Genomic DNA, 20,919 nt, shown 5'->3' with positions numbered 1-20,919 from the left:
AATACTATTAAAATTTATTATATGCTAAAAATAACTAACTATATTAAAATATATAATTTATTTTTTAAATTTCAAAAAATTAAAACATAGCAACATAAACCACAAAATTAGTATTTCTGGAAATTACTGTGGGCACGCTTTAACTGAAAAGGTCTTCTGTTTTTTTTTGTTCAAAAAATTTCCGAAACACCGATTTTTATAAATTTTATAAATTCAAAATATAACAACATAAATCACCAAATTAAGCATAAGCTACTATTTTAAACAAAGATCAAAATGCATAACTTGTTCTTCAAGTTTTACAAATTCAAAATATAGCATATACTTTGTTAGAAGTATATGCTATATCAACATATTTAACATACATATTATTGAATATATTCATAAGAAACAAAATAACAACTAATATAAAAAATTTAAACCATTCAAAAATTATACACATATAATTAAAATCAAATACATAATATATAACAAGAAAAAAATTAAAAAAATTTCACTAGTTTATTTAACTAATTATAAAAATCTGAAAAAATATTAATAAACTATTTGAAATAGTTAATTAAAAAAATAAAGATAAGTTGATAAAACTAAACTTTTTGGTTTGAGATTTGTTGTAGTAGGTATTATAATGATTGGTTGTGTAATATGGAGTAGAGAAAATTAAAAAAAAAACGAGAAGGAAAATTAAAATCAAAATGGAAAAAAATAAAATGAGAAAGAAAATTGAATGAAAATGGAAAGAAATAAAATGAGAAGAAAAATTGAAATGAAAGTGACAACAAATATGTCAAAAAAAAAGAGAACCTTTAAAAAGTTGAGGGTATTATTGTCAAAAAGGGATTGTTCTTTTTGTTATGTGTTGTTCATTTGTAAATTCTATCTATTTTACTTGGATTTATAAATTCACAAATTATAACTAACATTAATTCCCTGATTTTAATTCCAAGAATTGTGTTTGTCCATTCATTCATTCCAAACATAAAAAATTGGAATTATAAATGAATTCCAACTTTTTTTAAGGAATTCATTCATTCCAAAGAGGCCCTAAGTAGAATTGGAGAAGGCATTGTGATCTAGCAAACCGGCATCATTTGCAATTTATAAATTCTGCATAAATAATAAAGATTGCAGAATTATTAATATATATTTTATCAATTATTGTGTTATTCGAATTTTTTTTATTTCAACTGTAGTCAATTCTGTCAAATTGAATTAATTCAATCTAATCTTATTTATATAACAACCATTGAATGTCTCTATTGTTAATTTCAATTGAATCAAAAGAAAAGATAACTCTCCAATTAAAATCATGGTCAATTGAGAAAATTTGATTAAAATTAAAAATTGGTCTTAACTAATAATTTTTTTAAAAAATTAGTTAGAATTATCGGAACTATCAAGGCTTTGCAAAATTTTCCGGCTGCATGTATATCTAATGATGACTCAGATAACTTTTCTTCCAGTATCATAGTATGAAATTTGAACAAATAAATGTCTGAGAGCAATGAAATTAATGTCATTTATTTAATGTTCTCCCCGTCCACAATGTAATGATTAACTTGAGTTTCAATAAAACTAAAATTTCTTTTTAGGAGATAAATTAAAACAGGAAATTATAGGAGATTTCGGATTTTTAATTTTGTTTCCTATTCTACCTTATTGAAGATTTTTCGTTTAACTTAATTTCAATTTTATACCTCTGAAATTAGAGTTTAAATGAACTTGGGTTTCGATAATTTCGCTAATTATTAGACCAACTCAACCTAAATATATTTCTCCAAAGAATTTATTCATTCAAAGCACCGTTTCAGTTTTTCTTGAATTCTTTTCGCACCTTTTCAACTCCAAATCTCAAAATCTTTGGTACCTTAATCTCCAAGAAACCTAAACCCTTCTTAAACCCTAAAAACCCTCTTCAATGGCGTCTTCAGTTTGCTTAAAGGACCTCTCAGTCTTTCACACAATTGATCGTCAAATTCATGAAAAATTGGTCATGAAATTAGGGGTTGACTCTAATTTATCCAAGAAAATTGTAGCTTTTTGGTATTTGCTGGAAACAAAAGGTTATACAAACTTCGTATATAACATGTTAATGTTATCGGATTCATATCTTTACGGTATGACGATGGATGCAGTAATCTGCTTAGATTGTTGGAGTAAAAATTGTCATAGTTCTTGGAATTTGCCATTACCGTTCATGCGTTTTATTGTTAGTCAAGATTTTTGTCTTGCAAAAGTGCTTGAAGATAGAGCAGATTGTTTATCTTTGATGAAAACTTTCTTGGAGAATGTGTGTGATAGGGTTTTTATTGACTCTAATCCAAGAAAGTTGGTAAATGAACTTCAAATTCAACCTGTGACGGCTAATGGGTTATCTGTCGCTAATGGTTATGGGTTACCTGTCGCTAATGGTTATGGGTTATCCAATTGTAATGGATTACCTGTCGCTAATAGTAATGGGTTCTCTAATGGTTATGGGTTATCTAATGGTTATGGGTTACCTGTCGCTAATGGTAACGGGTCATCGGTCACTAATGGTTTATCCGTTGCTAATTGTTATGAGGTATCTGTTGATAACGGCTGCGGATTATCAGTGGCTAATGCTAATTGTAATGGGTTATCTGTCGCTAATGGTAATGGGTTATCTGTCGCTAATGGCCGTAGTAATAGGTCATCTACAATCAATGGTAGTGGGCTATCTGTCGCTGATAGTTACGGGTTATCTGTCGCTGATGATTATGGGTTATCTGTTGCCAATGGTAATGGGTTATCTGTTGCAAATGGTCCTTGTAATAGGTCATCTACCATTAATGGCAGTGGGTTATCTGTCGCTAATGATAATGTGTTATCTGTCACCAATGGTAACGGATATTCTGTCGCTAATAGTGGCGTATCGGATGAGACTCAGAAGGTTCAATCTCGTAGGGCAGTTATGGAATCTGAGAAAAAAGATGCAGCTGTTGCTTCTAATATTGATCGAACACTGTTTATTACATTCTCAAAAGGACATCCAATATCAAAAGAAGAACTTAGAGATCTAATAGTGAGGTACACTTTCTCAATCTTGATTTTGCTAATATATTGCACTATAATTTCTTGAGTTCTACATTTTGGCGTTTCGTTTTTGTTTTAGAACTCTGAAACTCCAAAACTGTACATTTACAACCTATTTTTCCTAAAAAATAAAAAAAAAACACTATTTTGTATTTTGACATTTCCGTTTCCGTGCGATGTGGACTGAAACAGGAAATTCGGGGATTGCGTAGAATCGGTCTATATGAGATCAGAACCGGAACCTCTATTTGCCCGAGTTGTGATTGACTCAGTGTCAGCAATGTCAAGAATTCTAGGGGACAAAGATATAGTAAAACTCGGCATTCATGGCAAAGATGTTTGGGTTAGACGCTTTATCCAAAACACACAGCAGGTTAGTTAGTATAGCAGCAGTTATGGTGTCAATTTTTTTGTTATTTTGATGGAAATGGTGTCAATTAGTTTTAGTTTAGAAAGTCAACTCTAATTTGTTTGTTTTTCATTTAGATAAGTACAAATGTAATTATCTCTTGTAGCTTAAGTAGCACGAATACGAAGACATTGATATAGAAAACTCGGAAATTGAAAACGGAATATATAATTTCGAAGTTTGAGAATTTTTTTTAGAACATCATAATATAGAATTTGAAAAGTTTACTTGAAATATTACTTATAGCAAATATGAAACGCATATCCATCTTTTGCACATTTTCACATGACATTGTGTGATAAAAATTAAAATTTTAGGTGTTCGATATAGGACTATAGTGAGCATCCCGCGTTATTGAAATTGACAAAAACGGCGCAATAATAATATTAGATAATCAAATTACTGAATAAAAATTTAAAGACAAAGGTATAAATTAAATTTTAGAGGCGATTCGAGAAAATGAATAATTTAAGACAATTAGTAATAATTACCCGTAAATACATGAGCACATAAGCAAGTAGAACAAGACAGTTTTACATGAGATGGAAATTTACAGCGCATCTAAAATTCACAAATTTTTTGATAGATTTCTTTAAATTTAATCCTCAAAATGGAAATGGAAAATTAAAAAATAAGGAGTTGTTTTACTCAAGTGATTTACTATTTTTCTTTTTTGATTCTAAATTTTGTTGCAACTTTTAGACATATATATTAATGAATTAGTTTGAATGGTATAAATGTTAAACAAGATTTTATTAATTAAGATTGAAAATTTAGCTCTTTTCATAATCGCTCTTTCCTTCTCCCATTTCTGATGATAAAAAAAGGGTAGTACTATTCGCCGCCCCAAATAACCACCCACCGCCCAACTTTTGACCAAACTACCCCTAAATCATTTTCATTTTTTTTAAAAAAATTCAATTCTCTCAAATCAATTAAAAACCCAACGAATATCCGAACGAATTTATAATAAAAATGTTAAAATCGACTAAAAATAAATCTAACAATTAATCGGTTTTAAATTTTTTCATTTAAAAATTTTTAATTTTTTTTTTTAAATTTTTTAATGGGCCATCGACGGGAGATGGCGATGGTCCAATGGACCATCGTCCAGCTTTGGCGATGGTCCAATGGATCATCGCCAAAGCTGGACGATGGTCCAATGGACCATCGCCATCTCCTGGCGATGGTCCATTGGACCATCGCCAACGCTGGACGATGGTCCAATGGATCATCGTCCAGCTTTGGCGATGGTCCAATGGACCATCGCCAGGAGATGGCGATGGTCCATTGGACCATCGTCCAGCTTTGGCGATGATCCATTGGACCATCGCCAAAGCTGGACGATGGTCCATTGGACCATCGCCATCTTAGGGCGATTGTCCATTAAAAAATTTTAAAAAAAAATTTAAAAATTTTTAAATGAACAAATTTAAAACCGATTAATTGTTAGATTTATTTTTAGTCGATTTTAACATTTTTATTATAAATCCGCTTGAATATTCGTTGGGTTTTTAATTGAATTGAAAGAATTGATTTAAAAAAAAAAAACTGAAAATAGGTTAGGGGTAGTTTGGTCAAAAGTTGGGCGGTGGGTGGTTATTTGGGGCGGTAAATAGTAGTCCACTAAAAAAAAATAGGCCAAACACATATTTAGGTCCCTGCACTATTACTCTTTTCCAACTTAAGTCCCTGAACTATAAAACGTTTAAAATAAGTCCCTACACTATCAAAAACATCTATTTTAAGTCCCTATCATTGCGCAAGTTAACGGAATGTGGATGACGTTAACAATTATATATCAAAAATGCTATTTTGGTCTCTGCACTATCATTTTTTTCCAAATTGGGTCCTTACACTATTAGAAACATCAATTTTAAGTCTTTCTATCACATAATTTAAATAATATTAATAAAATTTTTATTTTATTTTATTTTTTAATGTTATTAATTTTTTTTAGCATTTCCAAAGCTAGAATCATCTCCGACCATTAATAAAAAAAAATTCATTTTAATTTAAAATTTTAATTATTTAAAATTTATTAATTTAATTAAATAAAAATAATTTTTTATTTTATATAATTAATTTTTTATTTTTATAAAAAATTAAATATATTAAAAAACAGTTCGTCTACCTCGCAATCTTTAAAATATCATATTTTTAAAAATATTTATTTTAATTTAAATAAATAAATTTATTTTGAATTAATCAATTTTGAGTAATTAAAAATTTAAGTTAGATTTATAGTGCAAGGACTCAAATGGCAAAAAAATTAGTGTAGGGACTCAAAATTTTAATTTCATAAATTTTAACTATAACCAATCTCAGAGTCAAGCGTTTGTATCTCACTCTCTAACGGAATGACACGGAGGGACTTAAATCAGAGACTTTTAATAGTGCAGGAACTTATTTTAAATGTTTTATAGTTCAGGGACTTAAGTTGGAAAAAAATAATAGTGCAGGGACCCAAATATGTGTTTGGCCAAAAAAATAGACACATGCACAATAATTTTTTTGTTATCATCGCATGCACAATAATTTAGAGAGTATATATTCACACACCAGTGTTTTAGTTCTAAAGTTAGTTACAACTCTCAAGTATTTTATCTCTTTTCTGATGCGAATTTAGGGTTTAAATTATATGCTTATCTCCTTAAAAAACTCTCACCTTTTACCCCCAATTCATTTGCACCCTCACATTGCAAAACCACTAGATATATCCAAATTACGACCTTTCACTTTCAATTGCACCCTCAAACATTAAATTGATCTCTTTTCACTTGAAAAAATAGGTTTATTTTTGTTTTAAATAAAATATTAAGTCCAATTTTAAAATATATGCTAAAATTTAAAGTATTAATTTGAACATTTTTCAAGTGAAAAGAGGTCAATTTAATACTTGAGGGTGCAATTGAAAGTGAAAGGTCGTAATTTGGGTATATTTGGTGGTTTTACAACGTGAGGGTGCAAACGAATTGGAGGTAAAAGGTGGGGAAATTTTAAGGGGATAAGCCTAAATTATAAGAGAGGTCTTGCATTGTAAATTACAATCGCTTTTTCTTGTTTCAGGTGCATCTTTTTCTTACATATAGTCATTGGTTTAAATTCATAAAGAAATTCATTTTCTTATATATAGCAAATACATACATTTTATATTGGTATACAATGGATTTATCTTTTTGGAATCTTTACAATGTCTTAATCAATTTGATCTTCTAATCAATATAAATGTATTCTTTTTTATCATAATAGGAACATATTCTAATAATTTCAATATAATTGCAGATTTTGCCAATTTAATATATTCTATATAGAACATACTAAATATATAATATTTGAGCTCAAGTTAATTTAAATTGGAAAAAATAAAGTTAGGATTATTTTTAATTAGTTAGAAGCTTATTAATTGGCCATTGGCTTATATGAGAAGAGTGGCCATCTCGTTGCACTAACTAAAAGAAGATCATAACTCATGTATTAGACAAGATAAGATTTTCGATCCAAAATATTTTTTTATATATATAAAATGTTGGAGAAGTTGCTAATTCTGAGTTTTTATCAGCATATTTTATTAATTAGATAAAGTATTCATTCTATCATAACTTTAGCCATTGTATTAAGTATATCAATCATATCACTATATATTATCATCTTTTCGGCCTTATTAAATATATCTTCAATCGATGTGGAGCTAAATGTAAAGTGATTTAATATACGTCATGTTAGATCATTTTTGTACACATAAACGTATAATATCGTACCACAGAATGAGAAAAAGCAGCCATGAGCTTCCGCCCAAACTCTAACCCTAAACACCACTATCCGACCACCACAAACACCACCTCCCTCCACCGGTCAGGACACCAGAATCCCCAACTTCTTAATGTCTCAACTATTTATTTTGAGAATTACCCAAATCATTGGTTATATATGGACTTACAACGGGCGTTTGAGAAATTTGGAGTCTTTGGGAGAGTAATAATCACGAGGCGCAGAAACAGAAACAACAAAAGATTTGGATTCCTTCATACTGATAACACGATGCCTTTGGAAGAGAATGTTGATCGTTTAAACACCGTGTCTATCGGATATCATAAGATTAGGGCTTTTGTTTCCAAATACCCTAAACCAATTTTTCAGAATTCTGTTAGGATTTTGAAGCCGGAACAGAAACCAGTTCCTGCTATGGCTCGACCAAATTTTTCTGATTCAGTAAGGGATTCAAGGTCATATGCTAATGTTGTCTCAAAAATTCCTTTACGTTATGATTGCGCAGTGGCGCGGGATGATACTTTCAGCTTGATTGCATCAGTGAGGAGTTTACCTAATGTACTGGAGGTTAACTCATTCCTGGATGGAAAAGGAATTTGTTTTTTATCAAGCTCACTGTTAGGAGGTTCATACGTCTTGCTCAATTTTGAAAATCCAGTTCAGCTCGACAGTTTCAAGCTGAAGTCCACAATTCTTTTTCCTGAATTCTTCGATAGAATTCTGCCCTGGGATGGATCGTTTGTTGCGGAAGATAGATTTACGTGGATTACTTTCAGAGGTATACCTATTCATGCATGGAAAGAGGACTTTTTCCTTCTTTTAGGGAATCAGCTTGGAAAGTCTGTGACAGTGAACAGTTCTGTTATTTCAAAAGAACGGATGGATGCTGGATCCGTTCTTATTTCTACATCAGCACCTTTTATTGATTGTGTAATGCCTACTATGATTAACGGGAAAGAATTTCTTATCCATGCAAAGGAATCTGAACTACCTATGTTTTTATCGGGTGACAAGGATGGGTCCTCATCATCGGATGCTTCTGGTGATTCTGATTTATCTAAGCCACATTCCCCTACAGATGTATCTCCAGAAAAAGGGAGTCCCGTGTTTATTTTGCACAAGCCTGACACTGAGAATGCAGCTTCTCCTCACACAGTTGATGCCACTGTACCAGAAAATACGATCATTCAGATGCAAAGATCTGAAAATTCTTCACCGGATTTGAATTCTATTGAGTTAGAAAAGCAGTTCTGTAACTCAAAGGAGCTAATTTTATGTAGCATGAGGGATAATGAGGAGCAACCAGACGTTAATGGAAGTCCCCAAGATTTTGTTATCGTCAGAAGGAAATCAAAGCTAATTGACAGCCCGGGCAATTTACTATTTGCAGAACCGGATTCCAAACCAGAAAATACTATTTCTGATGGTGTTATAGCTGACTGTAACCGATTACTCCGAGAGGAAAAGCAGATTTTTCAGCAGTCCTTAGATCCAAAGAAGACGTGGTTGGCATGTTTGGAGTTGGGATTATTTGCAAAGGAGAATGAAGTTCAGATTATCTCATTGTTATCTCAAGGCAATAAGAATAACTCTTAGGAGTATTCTTTCTCTCCAGGTTATCATTTTATTATGTCGAATTCTTTTAATTATCTATCTTGGAATTGTCGTGGTGGTTTATCTTATTCGAGGAAGCAGAGGTTTATTAGATCTTTAGTCTCTAAGAATTCCTTATCTTTACTGGGTCTAGTTGAAACCAAAAGGGAGTTTTTTGATGATTTTGATATCAGACGTTTATGGACTGGATTAAATTTTGGTTATTGTTTTTCTCCTTCTAAAGGGGCTTCGGGAGGTCTTTTATGTATTTGGAATAAGAACTTGATATCTCCTATCAATATTCATGTTTCAGATAGGTGGTTGTATATAGACTTTGTTTGGTTTTCTATTCAAGTCAGAGTTTTCCTTATTTATGCTAGTAATTGCCCTAGGGAGAGGCTTTTACTCTGGACCGAGATCACTCCTTTCACGGTGTCTGACAGATTATGCATTATGGCTGGAGACTTTAATGAGATATTGGATCCTTCGGAAAGGGTCAATTGTAGAGGATTTTCCAATTCTATGAAGGAATTTGCTAATTTCATTTCGGCTTCTAACTTAATTGAGACGAAACTTCATGGGCGCTTTTTTACATGGAATAATAGTATTTCGAGATCGAAGATTGATAGATGCTTTGTTTCTTCTAATGTTTTGACTTCATGGCCAAATCTTTTACTAAAAGCTTTGCCGAGAACTTTTTCAGATCACGTGCCGATTCTTTTTAGCTCGGAGGTAGCTATGGATTGGGGTTCGAAGCCATTCAAATCAATCAACGCCTGGTGGGAACATCCAGATTTTTACTCTTTCGTCGAGAACTCTTGGCTTGACTTATCAATTGATAAAAATGCTAGTTTTGTCTTCAAATTGAAAGAGCTGCGTAAGCGTATTCGTTCTTGGAATAAGACAGTTTTTGGGGACTTGAATTACAAGAGCTCCTCCATTCAGAAGGATATCGTAGCCTTGGATGTTTTGGCAGAGTCTCGGAACCTGACGGAGGAGGAGACAGCACGGCTTTGTAGCCTGCATTGTGATTTTAATTCGGTAAGTCTTCAGCTTGAATCTCTGTGGCTTCAGAAATCAAGGCTGAACTGGAGCTTATTTGGTGATCGAAACTCAAAGTACTTCCATTCCGTGGCTTCATTGAGATCTCGAAGTAATCTTATATCTGTTATGGAGGTTGACGGTGTGAGTTACAACAATCCTTCTTCTATAAAGCATAATGTGAGTTTATATTTCAAGAATCTGTTCAAGAAGAAAAGTTGCCCGCCGTACTCTCTGAATTCATTCCCTATTGCGAAACTCTCTGCTGAACAATCTTCTTCTTTGACAGTTGCTTTCTCAGAGGATGAGGTATTTAGTGCGCTTTCGAATTGTGATAACAATAAAGCTCCGGGTCCAGATGAGTTTAATTTTTTCTTTTATAAGAAAGCTTGGCATATCCTAAAGGGGGATATTATGAATCTTTTTCATAGTTTTCATCAGGGAAGTGGTTTTTCGGTTGGTTTGAATACGGCTTTTTTGGTTCTTTTGCCAAAAATAGCAGGTGCTTCTAATGTCTCTGATTTTCGGCCTATAAGCTTGATCAATGGTGTTTTGAAATTGGTCTCAAAAGTCATGGCAACCAGATTAGCTCCTTTACTTCCTCTCATCATCTCGGATAACCAATTTGGTTTTGTTAGGGGCAGAAACATTCACGACTGTCACATGATTGCTTCGGAACTCATTCACCTTATTCATAGTAGGCGTGAACAGGCTTTTTTGATTAAGCTTGATTTTAAAAAGGCTTTTGATTCGATCTCTTGGGATTTTATCCTCAATATGCTTGCCCAGATGAATTTTAATACTTCGTGGATTGATTGGGTTTCTTCGATCTTCAAATCAGCTCAGTTGTCGGTTCTTGTAAATGGCTCCCCTTCGGAGAATTTCTTTATGGGAAAAGGAGTTAGACAAGGTGACCCTCTTTCTCCATTGCTTTTTGTTATTGCAGTTGAAGGTTTGAGGGCTATTTTTGCTAAGGCAATTTCTATAGGCATGATAGATGGTATTTCAGTTGACGGTTATGACTCTCCGGTTTCCTTACTGCAGTTTGCAGATGATACACTGATATTTGTTCCTAATGATTTGGCAAAGGTTTCCAACCTTTTACGAATTCTTAAGTGTTTCGAATTGATTTCAGGTCTGCAAATTAATTTCCAAAAGTCTTCCATCATTGGAATTAATGTAGATTCTAACTCTCTGAATTCAGCTGCTGCAATTTTAAATTGCAAGATAGAGTCTTTTCCTATTACTTATCTAGGTCTTCCTCTATCTCTGAAGAAAGTACAGGCAAAATCGTGGGATCCTCTTATTCACAGTTTTTCTTCTCAGCTTGCTAGATGGCGAGGTAATCTTCTTTCTCCTGCAGGAAGACTTGTTTTGATTAAATCGGTGCTTAGTAGTATGCCTATATATTATATGTGTACTCTTAAGATGCATGTTTCGGTCATTACAATTCTAGAGAGAACCATGAGATGTTTTTTTATGGGGAGGCACTCAAGATGGGAATTAGTTTAGCAAAGTTGCTTGGTCGGTGGTTTGTTTACCTTTGTCGGATGGAGGTTTGAATGTTACTCCATTTAATTTGAAAAATACTTGCTTGCTTTTCAAATGGATTTGGAAACTTATGAACGCAAGTTCGGATTCTTTGTGGTTTTCGGTTTTTTCCAATAGCTTGGGCATTCGGTATTGGTTTGATATTTTATCCGGGAATAACCACTGCCGATTTTCGCATGTTTGGAAGGATATTGTAACTGCTTGTGTGAAAAACTCGGAAATGTGGGATTATTTTTTCTCTCAAATTTCAGTGAAGATTGGTAATGGAAACACAACAAGATTTTGGCAGGATATTTGGTTGGATCGGAAATGCTTGGCTTCAGAATTTGCCGTTTTGTATAAGATTTGTAAGTCTCCAAGCTTGCTAGTTTCTGATGTCTTCGACTTGGAGCAGACAGAATTTGTGAACTTCAGCTGGGCAAGGCGTCTTCGCGTCGGGGAGCAGTCTGCACTGCTGCGTTTGGAAGAAGTTCTGGCAGCAGCTCATGTAGACGATCAACGCAGGGACAAGATGATTTGGAAGCACGGGAAGGAATACTCCTCAGCTGACATGAACAAGCTGTTCTCTAGTCATTTGGCCGAAGCAAGGAATGTATCAGCAGGGACAGATTTCATTCGCTTTATTTGGAAGACGAAATTACCGCCTCATATTCAGTTTTTTCTTTGGTTATTAGCAAGAGATAGAATCTCTTCGAATGCTAATTTGGTCAGGAGAGGAATCATTTTACAGGAGAATTGTGGTTGTCTTTTATGCACAGAGGAGGAAACGGCGACTCATATTATGTTTCACTGTCATTTTGCATGGAGAACTTGGATGCATGTAGCTTCTTTAGGTAATTTTTACTGGGTTCAGCCTTTATCTCTGGAGCAATCGTTCCATCAATGGTCTTATATTTGCATCAAAAAATATAGGACATTGTGGAACTTGATTTGGTTCTTTATTTTGTGGTCCTTATGGAAAGCAAGAAACAAAAGAGTTTTCAAGTTCAGATCTACCAAAGTCGACAAGCTCGTTATGGATAGTGTTAGTATGGCGGTTATGTATTACAAGGCATTCAATCCTTCTTTTGCTTATTCTAGTATGGATGTTATTAGGAGTTTGGGTTTTTTTTGCTCTCACTCTTCTTGATTGTATTAGTTTCTTTGCCTTCCACTATTTGTGGTTGAGCTAATGCAAATATCATTTATCAAAAAAATATCGTACCACATTATATCCAAATGATTGCAAATATACTTTGCAAAAGTCGAATATATGATGATAAATATAACACTACTTTTAAAATATTGTATACTTAGAAAAAAAAAACTAAAAGTGTGGATAGATACAAATGTTTTGTTCATTAATTATTAGTGCTTTGTGGAGGGCTTATCTTAACTTTTATAATATGTTATGGTATTAATTAGTAGTGCTTCTAAGAGGAATTTATCTCAACTTTAAAATAACATCTACTCCTTTTATTAATTTTAATCAATTTTATTAATTAGAGGTTAATTTAAAGAAATTTTATTTTATTCATAAAAAAATATATTTTAAGTGTAGTTAATTTATTGAACTAGATGAGTCAAATTTCATTTAAAGGGCGACTAGTAAATGGTTGCCTTTTTTTTAATGTTTTTAGTTTATTCTATTGAGTATGAATTATAATAAACTACTATTTAATGATAAATTATTATTATTATTAATCAAATTGGATGACTATGATTATAATTAATATAATTTTTTTAAAATTATTTAATAGATAAAATTAAAGATAAAGAGTATGGTAAAAGCGACAAATATTAAAAAAATTTAAATCATGAAGTGGAAGAGAAAAAATTACAATTAGCTTCTTTTTTTTTGCCCATTTGGGTACATTAATTAAGAATTACTACTCCATAAGACAAGACAAAAGTGTTTGTATTAATTTCTAGGAGCTACAATATTTATTGTTCTACTTCAACATTCTGATAAGTATACAAATGAGCACAAATTAAATAATACACAAAATTAATTACTCCTAATCCCACCATAACCCAGTACACATTGTCAACTCTCCCCTCATTTATATTATCAGGCAACCAATTTGTAACCTTTTCAACCACAGCAATCAAACCTGTGCTTAAATAAAATGATACCCCAATAATAAACGATATTATAGCCGTTCCCGTGCTACGAAATGACACCGGAAATTCTTTATAGTATAACGAAACTTGTCCCGGAAAATGAAACGCTTCTCCGATTCCGACTAATATTAGTTGCGGAAATAGCCACGTAACAGACATTTGACCGTCCGTTAATTTTAATCTCTGAGACTCGACCAAAGCGGAAATAACCATACTTATCACATTCATCCCGTGGCCTACTCCTACTATTTGAAATGGGGTTGGGTATTTTCGTGTAATAAGCCGCCAGCACGGATTAAAAATCCGATCAATCAGTGGGACCGTGATGGAATTTGTGATTAAAACTAGGACTGAGATTGAACCGGCGGGGATTTGGAAATGTTTTCCGAGGTGACGATCCATGGCTAGGGCTTGAAGTACCGTTAAGCTCAATTGGACCGCTATTGGAATTGCTACTAATATATTTGATGACCATATTGGGAAAATTGTGATCAGGGTTTTGAAATCTTCTACTTGTTGTACTGAGCAGATTCTCCATGGTTTTGCTATTGATCCGTCCGGTTTTATGTCGCCTTCGGTTTTTATTGCTGCTCGGTTTAAGAACCTGAATTTAATATCAGATTTTGTTAAATACATAATTGAAATGATAATTTGATGATAAATTCGGGAACTTATAATTAAAAAACGACCGCCTACAACTTCTATCATAATCTGACTTATACAAAATATACGGTAAAAAATTAAACACCTTTTAAATATAAATTGCTAAATATTTTATTAATATATACTTTAATAATTTAATTTTATTCATTTTCTGTTTTTATAGATTCATTCTACAAAATTATAATAGAATATATTTATAAATAAGTTATAACTCAAATAGTACAAGCGTGTAACATGAATCGTAGATTTAAATTCTCCCGCGTCATTTTTTTAAATTATTAAAAAAATAGAATGTATTGAATTTTATTTTTTTAATACATGTCATAAAAATTTTCAGCCACTAACCTTAATTGGGATTCTATGAAGAATTCAACCAAACAAACCTCTTAAAATCAAGCTTAGCCAATAATCAATTCCAAGTGTGAACAAAAAGTGTCCTATGAAGTACCAATCTCTATACCAATTCCCCAATCATGTCCATCACTAACCTTAGTGGAGCTATGGGCCCACTGGACTCCTACTGGACTCTTGCTTTGTTTTGACGAGAAAATTAGGATAAATACTCTATTTTTAAAAATAATTTGATTTTCTACCTTAACAAGGAAAAGATATAGAAAATACCTCACCTTTTTATTGTTTTTATTTTTTTACTCTAGCACTTGTTTATATTATAATTATGCCTAACTTTTATTATTATTTTACTCTAACCATTTTTCTTTACTTTAAGTGACAACTGTCACTTTTTTCTTTTTTCTCTCTCTTTCTTTCTTTCTTCTTCGTCTTCTTCTTCTTCTTCTTCTCTGTTTGTTTTTTCCCACCATTTTTCTTCTTCTTCTTCTTTTCTTTTCCATTTTTATTCTCTTTTTTTTCGCCGCTCCGCCGTCAATCCGCCGCCGCTCTGCCATCGTTCTACTGTCACTCTCCGTTCGTTTCATATTTGATTTTAGAATTTTTTTTCTTAATTCGTGGTGATTAATACGATTTATGTTAACTTTCAGATCTAAATAAATTACTCTTTGATTTTTTCAATTTTAGATCTAAAAATCTGCATGAAAATGATTTTATGATGAAAAAACGATTTTCTGCACAAAAAACGATGTTCTGCAAACAAAACAGCATCTGATTATCATATGAGTATCACTGCATTATCATCACATTATCATAGCACTGCAGAAAAGATAATTTTTATATGGAAAAACATCCTCTGATTATCATATGAGTATCACTATATTATCATGTAATTATCATAACATTGCAGGAAAAAAAATTCTGCAGAAAATAATGTTTGATTGTCATATTGTTATCATAATATTATTCATATATTGTTATCATAACATTATCATATGATACTTACATGGAAAAAAAATTACAGAAATAGTGTCATATGATAATGTTTTATCATATGATAACGAGATGATAATATTTATGGTACATATATGATAACATCAATGATAATGTATGATAAAATAGTGTTTGATTATCATGTCGTTATCATAACACTGGAGTATGATAATTAGATGATAATTAGATGATAATGAATTATGATAAGGTTATGATAACTAGATGATAACGTAAGTGAAAATAGAATAACAAAAAGATTCATGACACCGGTATGATAACCAGATGATAATAAAAGAATAAAGTTATGATAATAGTATGATAATATGATACATATATGTAAAAAAATTACAGAAAAATTACGATAATGAGATGATAATGTAAAGATAATAGTATGATAATATGATACATGTACGAAAAAAAAAATTACAAAAAATTATGATAACGAGATGATAATGTGAAGATAATAGTATGATAATATGATACATATATGAAAAAAACAATTACAAAAAATTTATGATAATAAGATGATAAGGTGAAGATAATAGTATGATAATATGACCTTATTATACTTCATTATCATACTATTTTCTTCACATTATCATACTATTTTCTTCACAATAATACATTATCATCTCGGTATCATATGATTATATTATGATAACGAGATGATAATACAGTGATAATAACATGATAATCAATATTTTTTTTAGTAGAAAATCATTCTTAATGCAGTGTTATGACAACAACATGATAATACAGTGATACTCATATGATAATCAGAGACTGTTTTTTTTATAAAAAATCTTTTTTTCTGCAGTGTTATGATAATCATATGATAATCAGATGCTGTTTTTTTTGCAGAAAATCGTTTTTTGTGCAGAAAATCGTTTTTTCATCATAATATCGTTTTTCATGCAGATTTTTAGATTTAAAATTGAAAAAAAAATTCAAGAGCAATTTAATTATATCTGAATGTTTAAAAATCGCAATAATCACCATGCATCAAAGAAAAAATAAAATATGATTGAATAATGCAGTCACAGTGGAGCAATGAAGAAACGGCGGCGAAGCGATGAAGATACGGCGAAGAAAGAAAAATGGAGAAGAAATAAAGAAGAAGAAAAAAATTGACGAAGAAAAAAAGAAACACAGAAGAAGAAGAAGAAGAAGAAGAAGAGAGAGGAGAGAGAAAGAAAAAGAGAGAGAAATGTAACAACATGACAACTGTCATATAAAGTACTTAGAGTAAAAAATTAATAGAAAGTAGGTATAATTACAATATAAACATGCTTTAGAGTAAAAAATAAAAGCATTAAAATTATGAGGTATTTTTTTCTATTTTTTCCTTATTGATGTAGGAAATCAAATTATTTTAAAAAATAGAGTATTATCCCAATCTTCCCTTTTTTGACTGACCATAACACGTATTCTGATCAAACTGTTAAAGTTCTCAAGTCAAAGGTAGCCCACCAGTACCACCAATTTTAAAAGAAAAATTAAGTGAATTTTGTAAAAATACTTAATTTCTAATTTTATTTATAAAAGATATCCGCTTTTATTTTTTTAATAATATTTTTTCCGAACTCATTAAATTTATAAAGTACTCTCTTTAATTTCAATTTTAAACATCATTTAAAATCGATAGAAACTTTTCTAAACTTAAATACTATTTTTAGAATGGTGGTAAATTATATTTTTCAAAATTAGTTGAATTCTTTTTTTAAAATTATTCTTTTGGGCAAAAGTGATAAACTGTATTTTTAGACTTGTTTAAAATTATTTTTAAAAACATGCTGGAACGAAATTTGTAATGGAAAATTAAAGCGCGACTGTAAAAAAAATCCTAACTGCGATAGAATTTCAAATAATAGTTTTGAAGTTGGATTTTGTAGATATTTTTATTTTGTAGATATTTTCATAAAGATCCCAAAATTTTAGAAAAATGAATTTTATCTTTGAAATAGTGTAAACCTGGTCAGAATTTTTAAATACTCTCTATGTTTGCAAAATTGTATTTTTTTCATAATTTGGACTAATTTATATTTTGAAGAGGGACATTTTGGTTCGTTTTGAACCAAATGTACATCCCTAACTGCTATCTGACAGAGACGTATCAAAAATGTTATAAATTTTTATAGTAGCTGATGACAAATGTGCATCACATGTTGGGAGGTAAATATAAAAACACAAAAAGTGAGTTTATTTTTTAATTAGAAAATTAAGAAGTTTTTTTTAATACTTTTGTAACTTTCCAATCTATAATTCCTGAAAATATCGACTACACTATGAATCTAATTAGAATTTATACAAATAAATACTCTCTCCGTCCTAATTTGTCCAATTTGAAATTTTTTCTTATCCCAAAACTCTTGTCCACTTTTAAAAAATAATAATTTTTGCACTTAGTTTCCCTATATAATCCTTATTTAAAATCCATTTATAAGTAAATTGAAAATAAATTATAAGTGGCGGCCTATATTAAATAAATGTATGTTAAGAAAGTAAGAAAATTTTCATAAAAAATCTAAACACAATGAGTGTTTTTTTTAAATTTTGTAATGGATAAAGTAAACAACTCTAACGAAACGGAGTGAGTAATATTAATGAATTCGTACCTGAAGCTCTTCGTCAATGAACCAGCAATATCCAATACCTTCTCATCCTTCTCACAGTAATAATCCTCACATCTGGAAGATAACTCCACGTGTCTCTTTTTAACAGTAGCAACAACCACACGCGCCAACCCCGTGAATGGGCTTCCTTCCGGTTTATCACCACGCTTATAAAATTGTTTTCCGACGAGGAAGATGACCAAACCAATAAAATTGGCAGCAACACAGACACCAAATCCGACCGCCCAACTAACATCTTCTTGAATAAAAACAATGGCGGTTGCGGCGATTACGGAGGAGGAATAGAGCGTGAAGAAAAACGAGTTGAAAAATGTGGTCTGATCTTCCGATTTGTTGAACTGATTGGCTCCCATTGTTGCTAATGTGTATCGTGAACCTCCGAATCCTATTGATGTCAGAATCAAAGATCCGTAGAGCACTGTGTATTGGAAATATGATGCAGATTTGCAGAGACTTGATTCTGTTAGACATGGTGGAGGTCTCAAGGGTTGAAGAAGTGCTGTTAACACCAGAAGAACTAGTCCCTGCAGTTTTTAAACATAATTTATTTTACCTTTTGTATTGTTTTCAATGCATTCAATCATAATTAATGAGGGCATATATGACAATTAATCATGCAAGTAATAAATTACTGCCTATAATTTATAAGAAATAAAATAAAAATAGTACCTATCAATTTGGAACGGAAGGAATACTATATTTCAACAGTTTCTATTTTAACATTTCTCGGTTTTGCCATTTTGGTTTCGGTATTCTATAGTATTTTTTTAATTTATCATTTTCATTCCGTGCAATGTAATGTTTAACGACAAAGAAATTACCAGAAAAGAGACGCAAGAAGTGATTGTGAGAACAGAGAAATTGCCAAAGAAGGAATCAGCAAGAATAGCTCCAACAAGAGGAAACACATTATTGCCACCAATAATTATATTAGACAGCTGAGCAGCAGAAATACTCTGAAAATGAAATTCTTGAATTAGATAAACAATAATGTTTGACAGATATCCTACTCCAGCAAGTGTTAAACCAATCATAGTCCCTGCATAAATTTTAAAAAATAATTAATAGATAATTTGTTTTATTGCACAATTAATTAACAAAAAATTAAATAATGTAACCTGTGATAAAAGGGAAGGTGACCCAATTTCCTCTCGATTTGGAATTAGAAGTTGGGTTATTTGCTTCTGGGTCAGTGGATAATACTGAATTATCCATGATTGGAAGTTCTATGCAAAGAGAAATTAGAGTGGCTTTTATAATGCAAAGTTGATGCATGTCTGTGTGTAAAGGAAGCCACCATTCGAAAAGAAAAAGACAGTCCCCATTAAAATTTGACGAAAACGACACAATTAATAAAAATTTAAAGATAATTAAAGTACAATTAAAGTTTAGAGACAATTCGAAAAGAAAGAGATAGTCCAACGACAGAAAGTGTAAATTACCAGTAGATACATGAGCATAAACAAGGGTGTTCAATTTCTACACGAGATGAAAATTTATAGTGCAACTAAAATTCAGAAAATATTGGAAGATTTCTTTAAATTTAATCCTTAAATAATAGTGCAATTAAATTTAAATGGAAAAAATATATATACTATTTTGCTTTTCAGATTCTAAATTTAATTACAGCTTTAGACATATATGAACAATAGTATTTCAGATTCTAAATTTAATTACAGCTTTAGACATATATGAACAATAGTATATAGAGAGTATATTCACGCATACGCTAAAATTTTCACCTCTCTAATAATAAATAAACAAATAAATGGTTCGAACGCACTCTCCAGATATCGGATTAAAGCGGTTGATGAATGTATTTGCACGATTTTTCTTTGGATTAGATTAATTCATTAGAGAGGTTTTGCTTTACAAATCACAATCATCTTTTTCATAGAAAGCCACCATTAAAACTAGCATCTAGTGTGATTTTTCAAACAGAGATGCATGACGTACGATCCAAATCTGTATGTTTAATGAATGCCAATTTGCCAAACTTTTATTGACATTTTGGGTTGTTTTATGATACAACTACGCCTGAGTCGGGTTTAGATGAGATAAAATTATGTATATGTTGTAAATTTTTAAATAAAAACAAATAAAAAATAATTATCACGTAATAAAAATAAGTAAAAGTCGGTTATCACATATGCGTTTAGATTGAAAAATCTTTCGTTAAAATAAAATTAAAGTTTGATAATAAAATTGAAATAAATTAAAATTTGCTCATCAAATTGCAAAATGATGACACTTTAGACCCCAAAAATCAATTACTCATATTTTAAAGAAAATAAGTACACCAAGCTCCACTGATGAAAAAGATCCAATGAACTCTATCCCAATCTTTAAAAGGAAATTAAGAGATTAATGTAATAAGATTAATTGGACGTGGAAAGCTTATTTCATAGTGATTAACTAGTGGTTTCTTTTTCATTTTTTTATTCCGTGACTTCCAATCTTATCACAAGAGTTTCAGGTAGGGAGTAGGGATGGAAATGGAAAGGGGATTTTCCGTTTCCCGTGGGGACCCGCCTTTAATGGGGCGGAGAATCCCCACCAATTACCCCCATGGGTGCGGGGATGGGGAAAAATCATTCCCCAACCACAGGGATGGGGAGGGGACGGGGAGTATGGTCCCCACCCCATGGGGATCCCCATCCCCGTTCCCACGGAGACCCGATTTATATTTATGCATATTTATATTATATTATATATTTTTGTATATTATTTATAATCTTAAATAATTTAACTTAATTTTTT

At 31.4% G+C, this 20,919-nt stretch overlaps 2 protein-coding genes across 2 annotated transcripts; one reads left to right on the top strand and one right to left on the bottom strand.

Moving 5' to 3' along the window:
- The first annotated feature begins 537 nt into the window (after positions 1 to 537).
- LOC126681463 (hyphally regulated cell wall protein 3-like) lies at positions 538 to 3,650 on the top strand. Its single transcript, XM_050377004.2, has 2 exons — positions 538 to 3,048; positions 3,247 to 3,650. The coding sequence occupies exons 1-2, from the start codon at positions 1,919 to 1,921 to the stop codon at positions 3,434 to 3,436; spliced, it is 1,320 nt and encodes a 439-aa protein (XP_050232961.1). The 5' UTR covers positions 538 to 1,918; the 3' UTR covers positions 3,437 to 3,650.
- A 9,604-nt stretch (positions 3,651 to 13,254) lies between these two features.
- On the bottom strand, positions 13,255 to 19,374 carry LOC126665447 (protein NRT1/ PTR FAMILY 2.7-like). Its single transcript, XM_050358273.2, has 4 exons — positions 19,278 to 19,374; positions 18,981 to 19,198; positions 18,142 to 18,683; positions 13,255 to 14,126 (listed from the first exon to the last, which is right to left on the bottom strand). Exons 1-4 carry the CDS (start codon positions 19,372 to 19,374, stop codon positions 13,343 to 13,345), a joined length of 1,641 nt encoding a protein of 546 aa, XP_050214230.1. The 3' UTR covers positions 13,255 to 13,342.
- Positions 19,375 to 20,919: the final 1,545 nt, after the last annotated feature.

This window comes from Mercurialis annua, linkage group LG1-X (genome assembly GCF_937616625.2).
Source record: "Mercurialis annua linkage group LG1-X, ddMerAnnu1.2, whole genome shotgun sequence".
In the NCBI taxonomy this organism is placed as follows: Eukaryota; Viridiplantae; Streptophyta; class Magnoliopsida; order Malpighiales; family Euphorbiaceae; genus Mercurialis; species Mercurialis annua.
Note: the sequence above shows the minus strand (reverse complement) of the source record. Positions and strands in the feature narration are given on the sequence as shown.

Coding starts and splice junctions, on each gene's coding strand:
- LOC126681463 (XM_050377004.2), top strand. CDS start 1,919: ATGGCGTCTTCAGTTTGCTTAAAGGACCTCTCAGTCTTTCACACAATT. Junction 3,049..3,246: donor CTTAGAGATCTAATAGTGAG/GTACACTTTCTC, acceptor GGACTGAAACAG/GAAATTCGGGGATTGCGTAG.
- LOC126665447 (XM_050358273.2), bottom strand. CDS start 19,374: ATGGATAATTCAGTATTATCCACTGACCCAGAAGCAAATAACCCAACT. Junction 19,199..19,277: donor CACCTTCCCTTTTATCACAG/GTTACATTATTT, acceptor AAATTTATGCAG/GGACTATGATTGGTTTAACA. Junction 14,127..18,141: donor TCATTGACGAAGAGCTTCAG/GTACGAATTCAT, acceptor TATTAAATTCAG/GTTCTTAAACCGAGCAGCAA.